At 47.4% G+C, this 16,698-nt stretch overlaps 1 protein-coding gene across 1 annotated transcript in view; it reads right to left on the minus strand.

Annotated features, from left to right (window-relative positions):
• Window positions 1–16,698, minus strand: part of cfap157 (cilia and flagella associated protein 157) — a 31,006-nt gene that overhangs the window by 665 nt on the left and 13,643 nt on the right. The window contains exons 7-8 of the mRNA XM_072488701.1: window positions 9,633–9,847; window positions 7,793–7,994 (exon numbers count right to left, since the gene is read on the minus strand). Of these exons, the coding sequence (XP_072344802.1) occupies window positions 7,793–7,994; window positions 9,633–9,847 (417 nt within the window). The remainder of the gene's footprint in view (window positions 1–7,792; window positions 7,995–9,632; window positions 9,848–16,698) is intronic.

Here is a 16,698-nt window from a genome sequence, read left to right on the forward strand (position 1 = left end):
ATTGGCAATGATCCGAGAAGAAAAGACTGAGAGAGAATGGGGTGAATCAGGACGAAGTAGTGATTAAATGATACCAAATGTGTCATTTAAAGAGAGACAGATGACATATAACAAGTATTTGACACAAAGCCATTGCAACAAATTCCAGATTACTTCCAGTCAGCTGAGAATGTTAGCAAAGCTTTTGTTCAATGGTTTATGGTGTTGAAGTATGCATCTTCTTCCATTTCAGGCATTCTTTGTCTGCATCAAGGAACCAAGAAAGATGAGACGCGGAGTAAAGCTCCCCTTGACATTGACACAAATAATGCACCCTTAATTTCAACTACAATTGACTGTACCAGTGTGACATCTTTACATTTCCCAAAACATTCCGTGGCTTCACTTAGGGGGGCAGTTCTGTGTTGCGGGCTCAAATGTTCTCAGCTATGTTTAAAATCATAGAATCAGAGAATTATACAGCACAGGGAGAGACGATTAAGTCTGCAATATATGCCACCTCTTCCATAAAGCTATCTAACTAGACCCACCACGATGTTCTTCCCCCATAGCTATAAAGATTTATTTCCTTCTTAAGTATTTATCCTATTCCCTTTTGAATATTACTGAAACTCTTTCCATCACCCTTTCAGGCAGTGCATTCCAGCCCCCAGCAACACACTGTGCAAAAAATTATTTTATCATGTGCCCTCTGGCTCTTTTGCAATCACCTTCAATCTGTGTCCTCTGGTTACCGACTCTCTATCACTGGAAACAGACTCTCCTTATTTAATCTGTACAAACTATTGGTGATTTTGAATATCTCCATTGACCTCCCCATAACCTAACTTAGTTCTGATGAAAATCCACTGACCTGAAACATTGGGCCGGGGGGGGGGGGGGGGGGGGGGGATTTTCTGGCGCAAATCCCACTATGTGTCAGCCCAAAAACAGGATTTGCGCTGGGCACAAACCAGTTTGCGATCTTTCCGGTCCCTTCCTGCTGGTGCAAATCAGAGCATGTCCAGAAAGGGCGAGATGGTGATTAGCATGCATTGGAATGAATTCTTATACCATTAGTGAGTTTAAAGTCAGACCTTCTGGCCTCTCAACATTTTCCCTCTCACTAGTGGTATGTCAGCCAGGCGCTAATTGATCATGACAAGCGTGGACCAGGCATCATGGACTCAGAGGGATTCAGTACCCTCTCTATATTTCCCCCAGTGTGCCTTGGTGAGTCCTTCAAGGAAGGCGGTAGTTTTGGGGAGGGTGGGCTGCGGGGCTGGCCTGGAGAGGTTCAGGTAGGTGGTCTTTTCAATGGGATGGGAGCAGTGTGGCAACTCTTCCCACTGCAGCCTTGAAATCCTTTAATGTCTCTCCCAGCATGTCAAGTTGAAAGATCTGTCAGACGAAGGTGAAAATGTTGTCTTCCCTCTCATGTGGTAGAACTCTTTGAAGATCTTATTTCACATTCAATTTCATTCCCCTTTTCAAGCCTCTGGCCATGCTGGGAATCCTAAAAGCTTTGAACTGCATTATTTACATTCAATTTCACAGTCCATTAACTTTTACAAGCCTCTCGATTGACAGGTCCAAGCTATTTTAAAGTGTGCAGCTTTGTTTGTTTGTTTTGCTCTTCATAGTCCTTAAAATCAGAAGTGCTTCCTCATTATTATTATTACACCGCTGCAGTTTCCAACTGCAGTTTTTTTTTTAAATTCAGGGTTTCCCTGTTCTTTTTTTTTTATTAAATATTTTATTGAAAATTTTTGGTCAACCAACACAGTACATTGTGCATCCTTTACACAATATTATAACAACACAAATAACAATGACCTATTTTATAAACAAAAAATGAATAAATAATAAATAACAAAAATGAAAACTAGCCCTAATTGGCAACTGCCTTGTCACAAGTAACACTCTCCAAAAATATAATTTAACAGTCCAATATATAATTATCTGTAGCAACGACCTATACATACTATACAGTATATATTAACAACCCTGAGAGTCCTTCTGGTTCCTCCTCCCCCCCCCCCCCCCCCCCCGATCCTGGGCTGCTGCTGCTGCCTTTTTCCCATTCCGTCTATCTTTCTGCGAGGTATTCGACGAACGGTTGCCACCGCCTGGTGAACCCTTGAGCCGACCCCCTCAGGATGAACTTAATCCGCTCTAGCTTTATAAACCCCGCCATGTCATTTATCCAGGTCTCCACCCCCGGGGGCTTGGCTTCTTTCCACATTAGCAATATCCTGCGCCATTACCTTGGCCAGGACCTTGGCATCTACATTTAGGAGGGAAATAGGTCTATAGGACCCGCACTGTAGCGGGTCCTTTTCCTTCTTTAAGAGAAGCGATATCGTTGCTTCAGACATAGTCGGGGGCAGTTGTCCCCTTTCCTTTGCCTCATTAAAGGTCCTCGTCAGTACCGGGGCGAGCAAGTCCACATATTTTCTATAGAATTCGACTGGGAAACCATCCGGTCCCGGGGCCTTTCCCGCCTGCATGCTCCTAATTCCTTTCACCACTTCTTCTACCTCGATCTGTGCTCCCAGTCCCACCCTTTCCTGCTCTTCCACCTTGGGAAATTCCAGCCGATCCAAGAAGCCCATCATTCTCTCCCTCCCATCCGGGGGTTGAGCTTCATATAATTTTTTATAAAATGTCTTGAACACTCCATTCACTCTCTCCGCTCCCCGCTCCATCTCTCCTTCCTCATCCCTCACTCCCCCTATTTCCCACGCTGCTCCCCTTTTCCTCAATTGGTGTGCCAGCAACCTGCTCGCCTTCTCCCCATATTCGTACTGTACACCCTGTGCCTTCCTCCATTGTGCCTCTGCAGTGCCTGTAGTCAGCAAGTCAAATTCTACATGTAGCCTTTGCCTTTCCCTGTACAGTCCCTCCTCCGGTGCTTCCGCATATTGTCTGTCCACCCTCAAAAGTTCTTGCAGCAACCGCTCCCGTTCCTTACTCTCCTGCTTCCCTTTATGTGCCCTTATTGATATCAGCTCCCCTCTAACCACCGCCTTCAACGCCTCCCAGACCACTCCCACCTGGACCTCCCCATTATCATTGAGTTCCAAGTACTTTTCAATGCACCCCCTCACCCTTAGACACACCCCCTCATCTGCAATTAGTCCCATGTCCATTCTCCAGGGTGGGCGCCCTCCTGTTTCCTCCCCTATCTCCAAGTCCACCCAGTGTGGAGCGTGATCCGAAATGGCTATAGCCGTATACTCCGTTCCCCTCACCTTTGGGATCAATGCCCTACCCAGCACAAAAAAGTCTATTCGCGAGTAGACTTTATGGACATAGGAGAAAAACGAGAACTCCTTACTCCTAGGTCTGCTAAATCTCCACGGGTCTACACCTCCCATCTGCTCCATAAAATCTTTAAGTACCTTGGCTGCTGCCGGCCTCCTTCCAGTCCTGGACTTCGACCTATCCAGCCCTGGTTCCAACACCGTATTAAAATCTCCCCCCATTATCAGCTTTCCCATCTCTAGGTCCGGAATGCGTCCTAGCATCCGCCTCATAAAATTGGCATCATCCCAGTTCGGGGCATATACGTTTACCAAAACCACCGTCTCCCCCTGTAGTTTGCCACTCACCATCACGTATCTGCCCCCGTTAAACGCCACTATAGTCTTTGCCTCGAACATTACCCGCTTCCCCACTAATATAGCCACCCCACTGTTTTTCGCATCTAGCCCCGAATGGAACACCTGCCCCACCCATCCTTTGCGTAGCCTAACCTGGTCTATCAGTTTCAGGTGCGTTTCCTGTAACATAACCACATCTGCCTTAAGTTTCTTAAGGTGTGCGAGTACCCGTGCCCTCTTTATCGGCCCGTTCAGCCCTCTCACATTCCACGTGATCAGCCGAGTTGGGGGGCTTCCTACCCCCCCCCCCTTGTCGATTAGCCATCACCTTTTTCCAGCTCCTCACCCGGTTCCCACGCAGCTGTATCTCCCCCAGGCGGTGCCCCCCCGCCCATCCTCGCCCATACCAGCTCCCCCCTCTACCCAGCAGCAGCAACCCAGTAATTCCCCCCTCCCACCCCCACCCGCTAGATACCCCGCTAGCGTAATTACTCCCCCCATGTTGCTCCCAGAAGTCAGCAAACTCTGGCTGACCTCGGCTTCCCCCCGTGACCTCGGCTCGCACCGTGCGACGCCCCCTCCTTCCTGCTTCTCTCTTCCCGCCATGATTATCATAGCGCGGGAACCAAGCCCGCGCTTCTCCCTTGGCCCCGCCCCCAATGGCCAACGCCCCATCTCCTCCACCTCCCCTCCTCCCCCCATCACCACCTGTGGGAGAGAGAAAAGTTACCACATCGCAGGATTAGTACATAAAACCCCTCTTTGCCCCCCACATTCGCCCCACCACTTTGTTCGAACGTTCTTTTTAATAACCCGCTCATTCCAGTTTTTCTTCCACAATAAAAGTCCACGCTTCATCCGCCGTCTCAAAGTAGTGGTGCCTCCCTCGATATGTGACCCACAGTCTTGCCGGTTGCAGCATTCCAAATTTTATCTTCTTTTTATGAAGCACCGCCTTGGCCCGATTAAAGCTCGCCCTCCTTCTCTCCACCTCCGCACTCCAGTCTTGATAAACGCGGATCACCGCGTTCTCCCATTTACTGCTCCGAGTTTTCTTCGCCCATCTAAGGACCATTTCTCTATCCTTAAAACGGAGGAATCTCACCACTATGGCTCTGGGAATTTCTCCTGCACTCGGTCCTCGCGCCATCACTCGGTATGCTCCCTCCACCTCCAACGGACCCGCCGGGGCCTCCGCTCCCATTAACGAGTGCAGCATCGTGCTCACATATGCCCTGACGTCCGCTCCCTCCACACCTTCAGGAAGACCAAGAATCCTCAGGTTGTTCCTCCTTGCGTTGTTTTCCAGTGCCTCCAACCTTTCCACACATCGTTTCTGACGTGCCTCCTGCGTCTCCGTCTTCACCACCAGGCCCTGTATATCGTCCTCATTCTCGGCTGCCTTTGCCTTCACGACCCGAAGCTCCCGCTCCTGGGTCTTTTGTTCCTCCTTTAGCCCTTCGATCGCCTGTAGTATCGGGGCCAACAGCTCTTTCTTCATTTCCTTTTTGATCTCTTCCACACAGCATTTCAAGAACTCTTGTTGTTCAGGGCCCCATGTTAAACTGCCACCTTCCGACGCCATCTTGGTTTTTGCTTGCCTTCCTTGCCGCGGTTCTAAAGGATCCACTGCAATCTGGCCACTTTCTCCTCCTTTTTCCATCCGTATCCAGGGGGGATTCCCTTCTGGTTTACCGCACAGTGTTTTTAGCCGTCAAAATTGCCGTTGGGGCTCCTATCAAGAGCCCAAAAGTCCGTTTCACAGGGAGCTGCCGAAACGTGCGACTCAGCTGGTCATCGCCGCACCCGGAAGTCTGGGTTTCCCTGTTCTGAAGACTTTCCTAGAAAGACCAGCTGCTCAGACTAACTGTTTTCTTTTAGTAGTTGGTCTTTTTCAACCTCTAATGCCGGAATAGGTGGTTTTCAGGCATAGAAGAAGCTGGCACAACTCAGAAAGTGAACGCCAAGGGGTTCCCAATGAGGACCTTCTCACATCCACCGTTTATTTATCTGGATAGACATTATCACCACGTTGGGGGCTTGGAGGCTTTTGGAGCTCCTGGGTGGTCAGGGACATGGCTGGTTCGTGCCCTGGTTCAATTGCCAGGGTATCACCACCAAGGATGAGGTCAAAGGTCATGGCCTGCAATGCAGGGCCTTTGATGACCCCATATTAGGGTGTCTTTCTATTGTTGGGGGGGGGGGGGGGGAGAATTGAGGTCTCTGATGGGGGAGGGGGGAATGGAGGAGCATGGGCAAGGGTTCAGTGAGTGATTAAGCCATCATTCCCGAATGTCTGTCACGGTGGGTCTCAAGGGTTCTCACGGTCAGGATTGCCTGGATGAGGGCAGCACGGTGGCGCAGTGGGTTAGCACTGCGGTCTCACGGCGTCGAGGTCCCAGGTTCGATCCTGGCTCTGGGTCACTGTCTGTGTGGAGTTTGCACATTCTCCCCGTGTTTGCGTGGGTTTCGCCCTCACAACCCAAAAATGTTCACGCTAAATTGCCCAACTTGTAAAAAATGAATTGGGTATTCTAAATTTTAAAAACAAAAAAGATTGCCTGGATGGTCGAGGGGAGGATCTGAGTTTAGATGGGGATGAACTCCCTCTGGGAAAGGGTTCAAACACAGAGGAGTTGCGGCTTTGAAGTATAAAATTATGTTGAATAGTTACAATTGTCCTGTCCTTAACTATGATGTCTGCCTTCACTCATTCCTACTCGGTGCTCCTATATCTTACCAGGCCTAGGGAGCCGGACGCCTAGCGGGTGTGGGGTCTACAGAAAGTGGCATATGTGGGCACTGCACCTGGACAGGAAGGGGTTGTGATAAGGAGTGACGGGAGTTCTGAGGAAGATGTTGGGGAGTTGAGTGTTAGAGGGTGAGAGGTGGCAGGGAGTGGATTGATGGTGACATTCCAGGGGTGACAGACAGGACGATACCAGGGGAGGACAGGTGATCGCGAACCCTTGCAGTTCATATGAAGTCTTTATTTTCCCAACATTTGTCACTGGTCCTCCTTGTCAGGCTGCTGGCACTGTGTGCAATGACACCGCATCCCAGGTGGGATTAGCCTGGCTAGCTCTGGATCTTCTACCCATTTGGAGATATCGGGTGGCCTGCCTTTCCTCCACTGTGTCCAACAGCCTGTTGAGATCTGCTTCCAGGAAACACGGAGCTGATCTTCTTGCTGCCATCCTCCCAGTTTGACTGAGAGTACAGAGGGATTGTTTAAATGGAGCTCCCCCTTGTTAACAATGCACAACTGAGCCCCAGTTTGGACGAATTGAGCGTCTAGGGGCTCCAACTAAGCATGATTCACATGTGAATTAATTTATTGCACCAAGTGCAGGAAGATCACGATCTGATTCGCAGCGGACAGGCCGGCATGGCCATACCAGTTTTCGCTACCCTCAAGTCATTTTTTTAAAAGAATTCTGCCCATTAACTCTCTCCACAGATTCTGCCTGACCTGCTGAGTATTTCTTACACGTTTTGTTTTTACTCCTCTTAGCCCTCTCTCTCTCTCTCTGAGGAAAACAAACCCAGTATCTCCACATAACTGATGTCCTTCATCCTTGGTACCATTCTGGCTAATCTCTAAACATGCTTCCTAAAGTATGGTATCCAGAATTGAAGACAATCCTCCAGCTGCAGCCTGAGCAGATTTTAAAAAGGTTCAGTATAATTTTCCTGGTTTGGTATTTTACTGCCTTATTAATCAAATTAAGAATCTGATAGGCAACAGCAGCCTTCTCAGCTTAACCTGCCATCTTCAGAAATTGGTGAACATTCTCCCAAAAATTGCTGCAGCCCCTTTAAAATTATACCATTTAGTTCATATTTATTAGCCCATACCATTCCAAATGTCAACTAAGTTTGTCCTGGATTATTGCCTTTTAAAGCTTCCCCACCGGCCGAAGCCTGTAGTTGCCAGGCCTAGGCCTATCCCTAATCTTCCAGGCCTCTGGGACCAACCCTATTCCCAAGGAGGACTAAAGGATTGTGGCCAGGGCCTCTGCAATTTCCACCCTCATTGACCAAGTGGTATGTCATTTAAGACCCTTGGGATCAGAAGACAGAGGTACTCTGCCGTTGGTACACGCTGGAATTGAACCTGGATTCCAAAGATGAAAGTTTTGTGTCATTGAAGCAACCGTGAGTCCGCGTTATGTCTTTTTTTTTTAAAAAGAGCAAATGGAATTTACCTCAGGCAAATAAGCCACTTGCGTTGGTGCTGATTTTGCAAACGGCCGGAGCAAACCCAGGCGTGTTGTCTTCGACAGCTGGCCCACTTTCTCAGCGACGCTGCGAGACGTTTGCTTGGGCCTGGGGACCAGACCCAGATCACCTACTTTATAGTGGGGCAAAATGCCTGGTCCTTTGATGGCAGCAGAGGCTGAAGCGTATCTGAAGAGAAAAGGGGGAAGGTGGGCGTGGGGAACAAGAATTGTTACTGATAGTACTATGGTTGCATGCAAATTGCCGCCAGCCAGAAGGTACCATCACAGAATTACAGAGAAAGCTGCTACTAATAACAGGAAGATTAAAAAAACATCTGTTAAACCACTGAGCCAAAAGTCCAGAGGATCTTAGTTTTGATTCCTGTCCTGTGCTGTATGAGTTGATCTTAACTGGGAAAGTTCTTTTTCACAGGTCATTGGTTTCAGCATTCTTTAGTGAGTGGTGAGGCAGGATTTCTTCTATGTATGGATTTCAGGGTCCCATTTAATGGAATACCGTCAGCAGCCAAATAACCTGCAAACATGAGAGCAATTTCAACCTAGCACACCCTGTAAAATGACCAAATGGGGACAATGTTGATTTCACGCCCCTCCAGATTGTAAATGGAGAGTATGTCAGGCAAGGTGTTAATGACAACTCTTTGCTCGATCCCATGGGTTTGCTGCCAAGCAAGATAGATTAAAATTTCCCCATCACTGTCTCTTGTCGAAAACGACACATTGGGTAAGGCACGAGAGAGAGAGACCTGGACCCGCTCAATGGTAACCCAAGATAAACGAGAACCTTTAAGAGGGGAAGGAGAAAACATAAATACTCAAATCTAAGAGCAGCAATTACCTCAGATAAGTCTTCATCTGCCAGTCTGGGAGTCTAACACTGTGGGTTGGATTTCACAATTAGGAGACATGCAATAGTGGTCGCCACCGAGGAAAGCCCTCAAAGATATAGCAATCCCTGACGAAGATTTCCTCTTTCTTGATATCAGTTTGAATCTGGCGCCAAGTCAAGAGAATCTCTAGCAGCAGTGATGTCATCAAGCAGGGTATGCAGCCAATCCCATTTAAGTATTCTCACAGACAGCACAGCAGGAAGTTAATAACCTCTAATCCCATTCACTCAATTTTATATTTTACAAATGGTAAAATAAATAATTGGAGCATATACATGAAATTAAGATAGAAATTAAATTATCATGAACTTTAAATAAAATTAAAAATACAAATTTCATATCATAATAGAGAAATGGAACATTCATTTAATAAATATAGAGTTACTCTTTCAGGGCCAACAAGGGTATTTTGCAGTAATTATGAACTCAGCACATAATTAAAAACCCAGTTACCCTTCATTCGACAGGTGTAATGTTTCCAAGGGTTTTTACAATGAGATCGAGCGTATGAATTAATCACTGGGTCCATGCTACGTTCACTGAAGTAGAGTTTAGTGTGCTACAACTGGTCTCACTGACGCGGAGCACAGAAGCTTTTGAAGAAAATAGCCAGGAGTTCCAGCACATAGCTAGCCAGTAACTGCTGCTAGAAACTGTGTTAACAGCTAAGTGAAGCAGGCTTGCTTTCTCCAGAGCTGAGCAAGGCTGCTGATATTCACAGAGAATGGTCTAATCTAGCATGACCCAGGAGCTTCAGAATGAGGAAGAAAACTGGACGAATTCTGGATTTTAAAATGAGGGCAGATTGGGGGAAATTAAACCAATGAATAGGTTTTCAAAATGTCAAAACAAATACAGACCACAAATTTGAGCAAGATAAATGGTGTCCCTTGTTTACTCTGCACATTACGTACCTTCCCTGAAGGTTTGGTGGTTTGGGGTCTAAGTGAGGTAATGTGTCTTTAATGAACTCCCCCAGTGAAGGCCCAAGTCCAAGTACGGCTGCACTGTTCAGTAAGAGCAGCAGTTTCTGCATCATTTGACTACGATGAGCATACAGCAGCACCTCAGAATCCGTCTTCTCCAGATGGGCAGTAGAAAAGGCTTCTTCCGCACATTCTGTCTTGTCCTGCACAGAAAGGGCAGTGCACAATTGCAACAAATCCATTCCTAATTCTGGAGAAATTCATAAGGATAGTTTTCTGGGGATTCCAAGTCAGAAAACTGGGATAAATACCCTGACAACAATATTCATCAAAGAACAAAGAACAAAGAAATGTACAGCACAGGAACAGGCCCTTCGGCCCTCCAAGCCCGCGCCGACCATACTGCCCGACTAAACTACAATCTTCTACACTTCCTGGGTCCGTATCCTTCTATTCCCATCCTATTCATATATTTGTCAAGATGCCCCTTAAATGTCCCTATCGTCCCTGCTTCCACTACCTCCTCCGGTAGCGAGTTCCAGGCACCCACTACCCTCTGCGTAAAAAACTTGCCTCGTACATCTACTCTAAACCTTGCCCCTCTCACCTTAAACCTATGCCCCCTAGTAATTGACCCCTCTACCCTGGGGAAAAGCCTCTGACTATCCACTCTGTCTATGCCCCTCATAATTTTGTAGACCTCTATCAGGTCGCCCCTCAACCTCCTTCGTTCCAGAGAGAACAAACCGAGTTTATTCAATCGCTCCTCATAGCTTATGCCCTCCATACCAGGCAACATTCTGGTAAATCTCTTCTGCACCCTCTCTAAAGCCTCCACATCCTTCTGGTAGTGTGGCGACCAGAATTGAACACTATACTCCAAGTGTGGCCTAACTAAGGTTCTATACAGCTGCAACATGACTTGCCAATTCTTATACTCAATGCCCCGTCCAATGAAGGCAAGCATGCTGTATGCCTTCTTGACTACCTTCTCCACCTGTGTTGCCCCTTTCAATGACCTGTGGACCTGTACTCCTAGATCTCTTTGACTTTCAATACTCTTGAGGGTTCTACCATTCACTGTATATTCCCTACCTGCATTAGCCCTTCCAAAATGCATTACCTCACATTTGTCCGGATTAAACTCCATCTGCCATCTCTCCGCCCAAGTCTCCAGACAACCTAAATCCTGCTGTATCCTCAGACAGTCCTCATCGCTATCCGCAATTCCACCAACCTTTGTGTCGTCTGCAAACTTACTAATCAGACCAGTTACATTTTCCTCCAAATCATTTATATATACTACAAACAGCAAAGGTCCCAGCACTGATCCCTGTGGAACACCACTGGTCACAGCCCTCCAATTAGAAAAGCATCCCTCCATTGCTACCCTCTGCCTTCTATGGCCTAGCCAGTTCTGAATCCACCTTGCCAGCTCACCCCTGATCCCGTGTGACTTCACCTTTTGTACTAGTCTACCATGAGGGACCTTGTCAAAGGCCTTACTGAAGTCCATGGAACATCAGACAACAATTGTTTATTAACCTTTCAAAACATTGAGATCGCAAGCAATTAATGAGAAGATAGAGTTAATTGAACAGGTGAACAACCAAGGCTGTTTAGTAAGATCACAATAATTCAGCGAGATCTTCTTGTGGAATGGAAATTTACATTTCAGATACGTGATTTGGTGAGATTAATTTAGAATTTGATTCCTTCTTAGACAGTTTATAAATTAACAGTGTTATGGGGCCATTTGGCTGGTCTTCCCGACTATAGGGGCTGGTTTAGCTCACTGGGCTAAATCGCTGGCTTTTAAAGCAGACCAAGGCAGGCCAGCAGCACGGTTCAATTCCCGTACCAGCCTCCCCGAACAGGCGCCGGAATGTGGCGACTAGGGGCTTTTCACAGTAACTTCATTGAAGCCTGCTTGTGACAATAAGCAATTTTCATTTCAATTTTCATTATAGCCTTGAAAATCAATAAATTGTCTACCAACATGTCAAGTTCAAATATCTGTGAGCTGAAGGTTCACATCTTCACTTTAATATGATGGAAATTTTTGAATTGCTTTTATCACAGTCAATGTCATTGCTCTTTAACCTTTTCAAGCCACTGTGCATGCTTAGAAGCCTAAAAGCTTTGAACTGCATTTGTTTACATTCAATTTCATGGTCCATTGCCTTTCACAAGGACAAAGACATTTCAAAAGAAGAATTACCGCTGTTTATTCATATAGCTCTATAGGGGTCAATTAACTCTGAAGTGCTTCCTCTTTTGAGCAGGTGTTCTTTCTAACTTCAGCTTTTTTTAAAGAGGTTGTCTTTTTGTTTTGAAGAACTTCCTAGAAAGAGAAGCTGCTCTGCTGCCCACACCTGCTACAGATGGGAAGACCAGCCAAACCTCCCCATTCCTGGAAAGACCCCTGGCCTGCGCCCGCCATCCCAGCCCAAGCCCCCCACCCCCGGACCACTAGCTCCATTGAAGGATCCCTCCTCAGTACCCTGTAGGCAGGTTTGGGGAGGGTGCTCACCACCTTGGAGTGCAAAGCGCCAGGTCCACACTTGTCAGGACTTGCAATTCATGCCAGCGTGACCCCCAGTTGAGGGGGCTGGAGCATACCGGTAGGCCGCGGAATTGGGTTGTCTGCCCAATAATGATATTTAAATGGTTTTTAGTCAGGTGTTTGCATGTCCCCATCGATTCTGGGCAGGAAACTTTGTTGGGGCAGGCAGGAACCTTGTCAGGGCCGGTGTGTTGGGCCAGGCCTGGAGACATGGATTGTCGCCTGGAGTTGTTTTGTCCTCATCCTTGATTTAACCAGCCATCACGATTCCCGCCTCTGGCTGGCAACACTGGAGAGCCCCTCTCCCATACAATATTGGGCAGGAAAGCAGGTGACATTCCCCCCGGGTGTCCCGGTGCAATTCCCATCGCAATCAGCCACACTTGGGTCATTTTTTTGAAGTTTGGGAGATTCCCACTGGGGAATGTCGCTGCTCAGGCTGGCTCCTCCGAGATCAGGACACCCTTTTTAATGGGCACCCCAATCTCCAGACAACCCGACAGCCCCCCCAACCCACTAGCCAATGGGGACCCTTGCCCCCCCCCCATGTGACTGACACCCCACTATGGGGTCAGCCAAGGCCCCACCCTTTAAAGTCCACCCTCATCCCTTTATGGCCCCCGCTCCATGCCCAACCCTTCTCAATTCCCCCCCCCCCCCAATGACCATGACCATGCCCCCACCCAGAAGGATTGCCCTTGGGATGCAGTGTCAACCTGGCCGGCCCTGTCCCGACCACCCGGGGGCCCCAATGGCCCCTAAGCCACCCGTCCTCCCAGCATGGTCATCACATCAGAGACCAGTAGTGATTCCTGCCGGCCTCATGCTACGCCGACGGGGGCTGTGTACCCGGGAACTAGGGTCTCCGCCTAAAACCCCAAAATTAATATTTAAATTAGTTATGATAGTCATTGACATGTGCGAGTCTGGTTCATGCCCAGCAAGGGTGTGCACCAGATTGCATCCAGTGCCGTGGGCCCGGAGCATCGCGCTCTGTTTGGCAGCCGGCGAGATCCGCATTTAGGGACTCTCCCACTATTCTCCGGGAACAGCAGGAAGTGGACGGAGTAAAATGAAGAGAGAAAGTTTAGTCTCTATCAGTAAGAAGTACTAGGATACAGCATTCTAGGCTTTATAATGAGAGGCATAGAGTATAGAAGCAAGGATGTTATGTTAAAACTGGTATAAAGTACTGGTTTAGCCTCAACTGGAGTAGTGTCCAGTTTTGAGCCCCACACGTTAGAAAGCATTAGAAAGGGTGCAGGACAGATTCACAGGAATAGTTCCAAGGAAGAGTGAGGAACTTCAGCTACCGAGATGGACTTATCCTTCGAGAAATTTGAGAAGAGATTTGATAGCGGTGTTCAAAATCATGAGTGGTCTGTTCAGAGTGGATAGGAAGAAACTATTCTCATTGGAAGGCCTGAGATCCAGACAGCACAAATTTAAAGTCATTGGCAAAAGAATCAATGGAGTCGCGAAGGAAGACATTTGGGTGCAGCAAGTGTTTACGATCTGGAGTGCACTGCCTGAGTGTGTGCTGGTGGCAGGTTCAATCAAGGCATTCAAGAAGGAAGAATCTGTAGAGCCACAGAGAGGGGAGGTGAGGAATGGCACTTGGTGAATTGTTCCTTTAGAAGGTCAGCACAGACATGACCGGCTATAACCATTATGTGACTGTGCGCAATAACATAATAACAACTTAGCTCTTTATTCTAGATGTACTTTTTTTTTTCTTAAAATTTAGAGTACCCAATTCATTTTTTCCAATTAAGGGGCAATTTAGTGTGGCCAATCCACCTAGCCTGCACATCTTTTGGGTTGTGGGGGCGAAATTCTAGATGTACTTAACTGAGTTTGTGTTACCTATGGCTTAGCTGCGAGCACTCCAACCTTGAGTCAGTTGATTCTGGGTCCAAATCTCATTCCAGGACTTGAGCACAAAAGTCAAGGCGGACGCCCCCAGTGCTGTACTTGCAGATTGCTGCCCTGCCGGAGGTGCTGTCTGTCAGGTGGGGCATCAAACTGAGGCCCCATGTGCCCCCTCATGGCACTATCACAAAGGAGAGCAGAGGATTTATCCCCATTGTTCTTGGTCAATATTTATCTCACATTGCGGTTTGTGGTCAGCAAATTGACTTCATTATGCTGCCATACTTCGAGGGTTAATGAATGAAAATTATTTCTACTGTGATGGTCAGGGTGCGCAGAAGCACTACACCCCCCTTCCAGATGTTTATTTATCAAGGTTCCAAGGTCTGGATGGGGCTCTTCCAAACAGCTGAAACCTATTTCGTGTAAATATGAAGCACAGAGCTGGATTCCAAACCTAGTATTAACTGCATAATTGAAACAGATGTGAAAATTGCCCGTCTCAACAACCAGAAATTAAAACCCTTGCCTCACAGGGCAGAGAAGCAAGCAGTGCAAAATGGGCTTGAAAGTGGAAAGTGGAAAGCTCAAGTGGACGACACGTTGAAATGTACCACGATGGGCAAGCGCAGTGGCACAGTGGTCAGCACTGCTGCCTCACAGCGTCAGGGACCTGGGTTCAATTCTGACCTCGGCGACTGCCTGCGTGGAGTCTGCACGTTTTCCCAGTGTCTGTGTGGGCTTCCTCCGGGTGCTCCGGTTTCCTCCCACAGCCCAAAGATGTGCAGGTTAGGTGGATTGGCCATGCGAAATTACCCCTTAAGTGTCCAAAAGGTTAGGTGGGGTTACTGGGTTACGGAGGATAGGGTGGGGACGTGGCCTAGGTAGGGTGCTCTTTCAGAGGGCTGGCACAGATGCGATGGGTTGATGGCCTCCTTCTGCCCTGTAGGGATTCTATGATTCTATGAATGGCTTCTTATACTGTACTCTGCTTAACAGAAACTGCACTCTGGGCTGGTGCACACTTGGGAGTACAAGAAGCATGCTCCAGCTGTGTTCGCCTTTAACCTCATGAGGACTCTTCACAATTACCAAATTGCAGGTGGCTCCCATTATAACTTAACTCAAGAAATACTTTGAGTTGTAGAATTCGTGTTCTAATTCCAACAGGAAAAAACACTGTAATTAATCTTTGGTTTTTATTTCTGCAGAATCTTTGAGTCTTGTTATCATCGGGGTACATGGACCCTGGCAGCCCTTTGGTACTGAGTTCAAGCTGCGAGCTGGAACAGTGATTTTTGGAAGTCTATTCCTTCATGTTCAATTCAACCTTTTCCTCCTCTAACAACCACGCACATATTTCTGCAGAAACTGCTGAATAGTGTCCAGGAGCAGGAAGCTTTCCCAGGCTAGGGGTGCTGAGGCCATTTGTAGCATCATGGCCAAGGCCAACTCATGGAACCTAACTCAGACCATGGATTAAATCTAGTACTTTCCGATACAACTACGAATCCTTTACTCTTTAAGATCAAATGCATGTGATAGGAACAAAACGTGGGTGCAGTTACACATAGTAGCAATCCAGGTGGAGCTTGTTGGAGACAGAAATGGGTATCAGGAATCTCTCAGTAGCATATATCTGAGCAGTATGGTAGCATAGTGGTTAGCACTATGGCTTCACAGCGCCAGGGTCCCAGGTTCGATCCCGGCTTGGGTCACTGTCTGTGCGGAGTCTGCACGTTCTTCCCTTATCTGCGTGGGTTTCCTCCAGGTGCTCCGGTTTCCTTGCACAAGTCTTGAAAGATGTGCTATTAGGTCATTTGGACATTCTGAATTCTCTCGCTGTGTACCCGAACAGGCGCCGGAATGTGGAGACTAGGGGCTTTTCACAGTAACTTCATTGCAGTCTTAATGTAAGTCTGCTTGTGACAATAAACATTATTATTAAAGATTATTATTAAAGATTATTATATTATAGGCAGGGAAGAGATGGTCGAGTGAGGGAACCATGGTTGACAAGAGAGGTTGAATGTCTTGTTAAGAGGAAAAAGGAGACTTATGTAAGGCTGAGGAAACAAGGTTCAGACAGGGCATTGGAGGGATACAAGATAGCCAGGAGGGAACTGAAGAAAGGGATTAGGAGAGCTAAGAGAGGGCATGAACAATCTTTGGCGGGTAGGATCAAGGAAAACCCCAAGGCCTTTTACACATATGTGAGAAATATGAGAATGACTAGAGCGAGGGTAGGTCCGATCAAGGACAGTAGCGGGAGATTGTGTATTGAGTCTGAAGAGATAGGAGAGGTCTTGAACGAGTACTTTTCTTCTGTATTTACAAATGAGAGGGGCGATATTGTTGGAAAGGACAGTGTGAAACAGATTGGTAAGCTCGAGGAAATACTTGTTAGGAAGGAAGATGTGTTGGGCATTTTGAAAAACTTGAGGATAGACAAGTCCCCCGGGCCTGACGGGATATATCCAAGGATTCTATGGGAAGCAAGAGATGAAATTGCAGAGCCGTTGGCAATGATTTTTTCGTCCTCACTGTCAACAGGGGTGGTACCAGGGGATTGGAGAGTGGCAAATGTCGTGCCCCTGTTCAAAAAAGGGACTAGGG

Source organism: Scyliorhinus torazame, chromosome 22 (assembly GCF_047496885.1).
Source record: "Scyliorhinus torazame isolate Kashiwa2021f chromosome 22, sScyTor2.1, whole genome shotgun sequence".
NCBI lineage: Eukaryota > Metazoa > Chordata > Chondrichthyes > Carcharhiniformes > Scyliorhinidae > Scyliorhinus > Scyliorhinus torazame.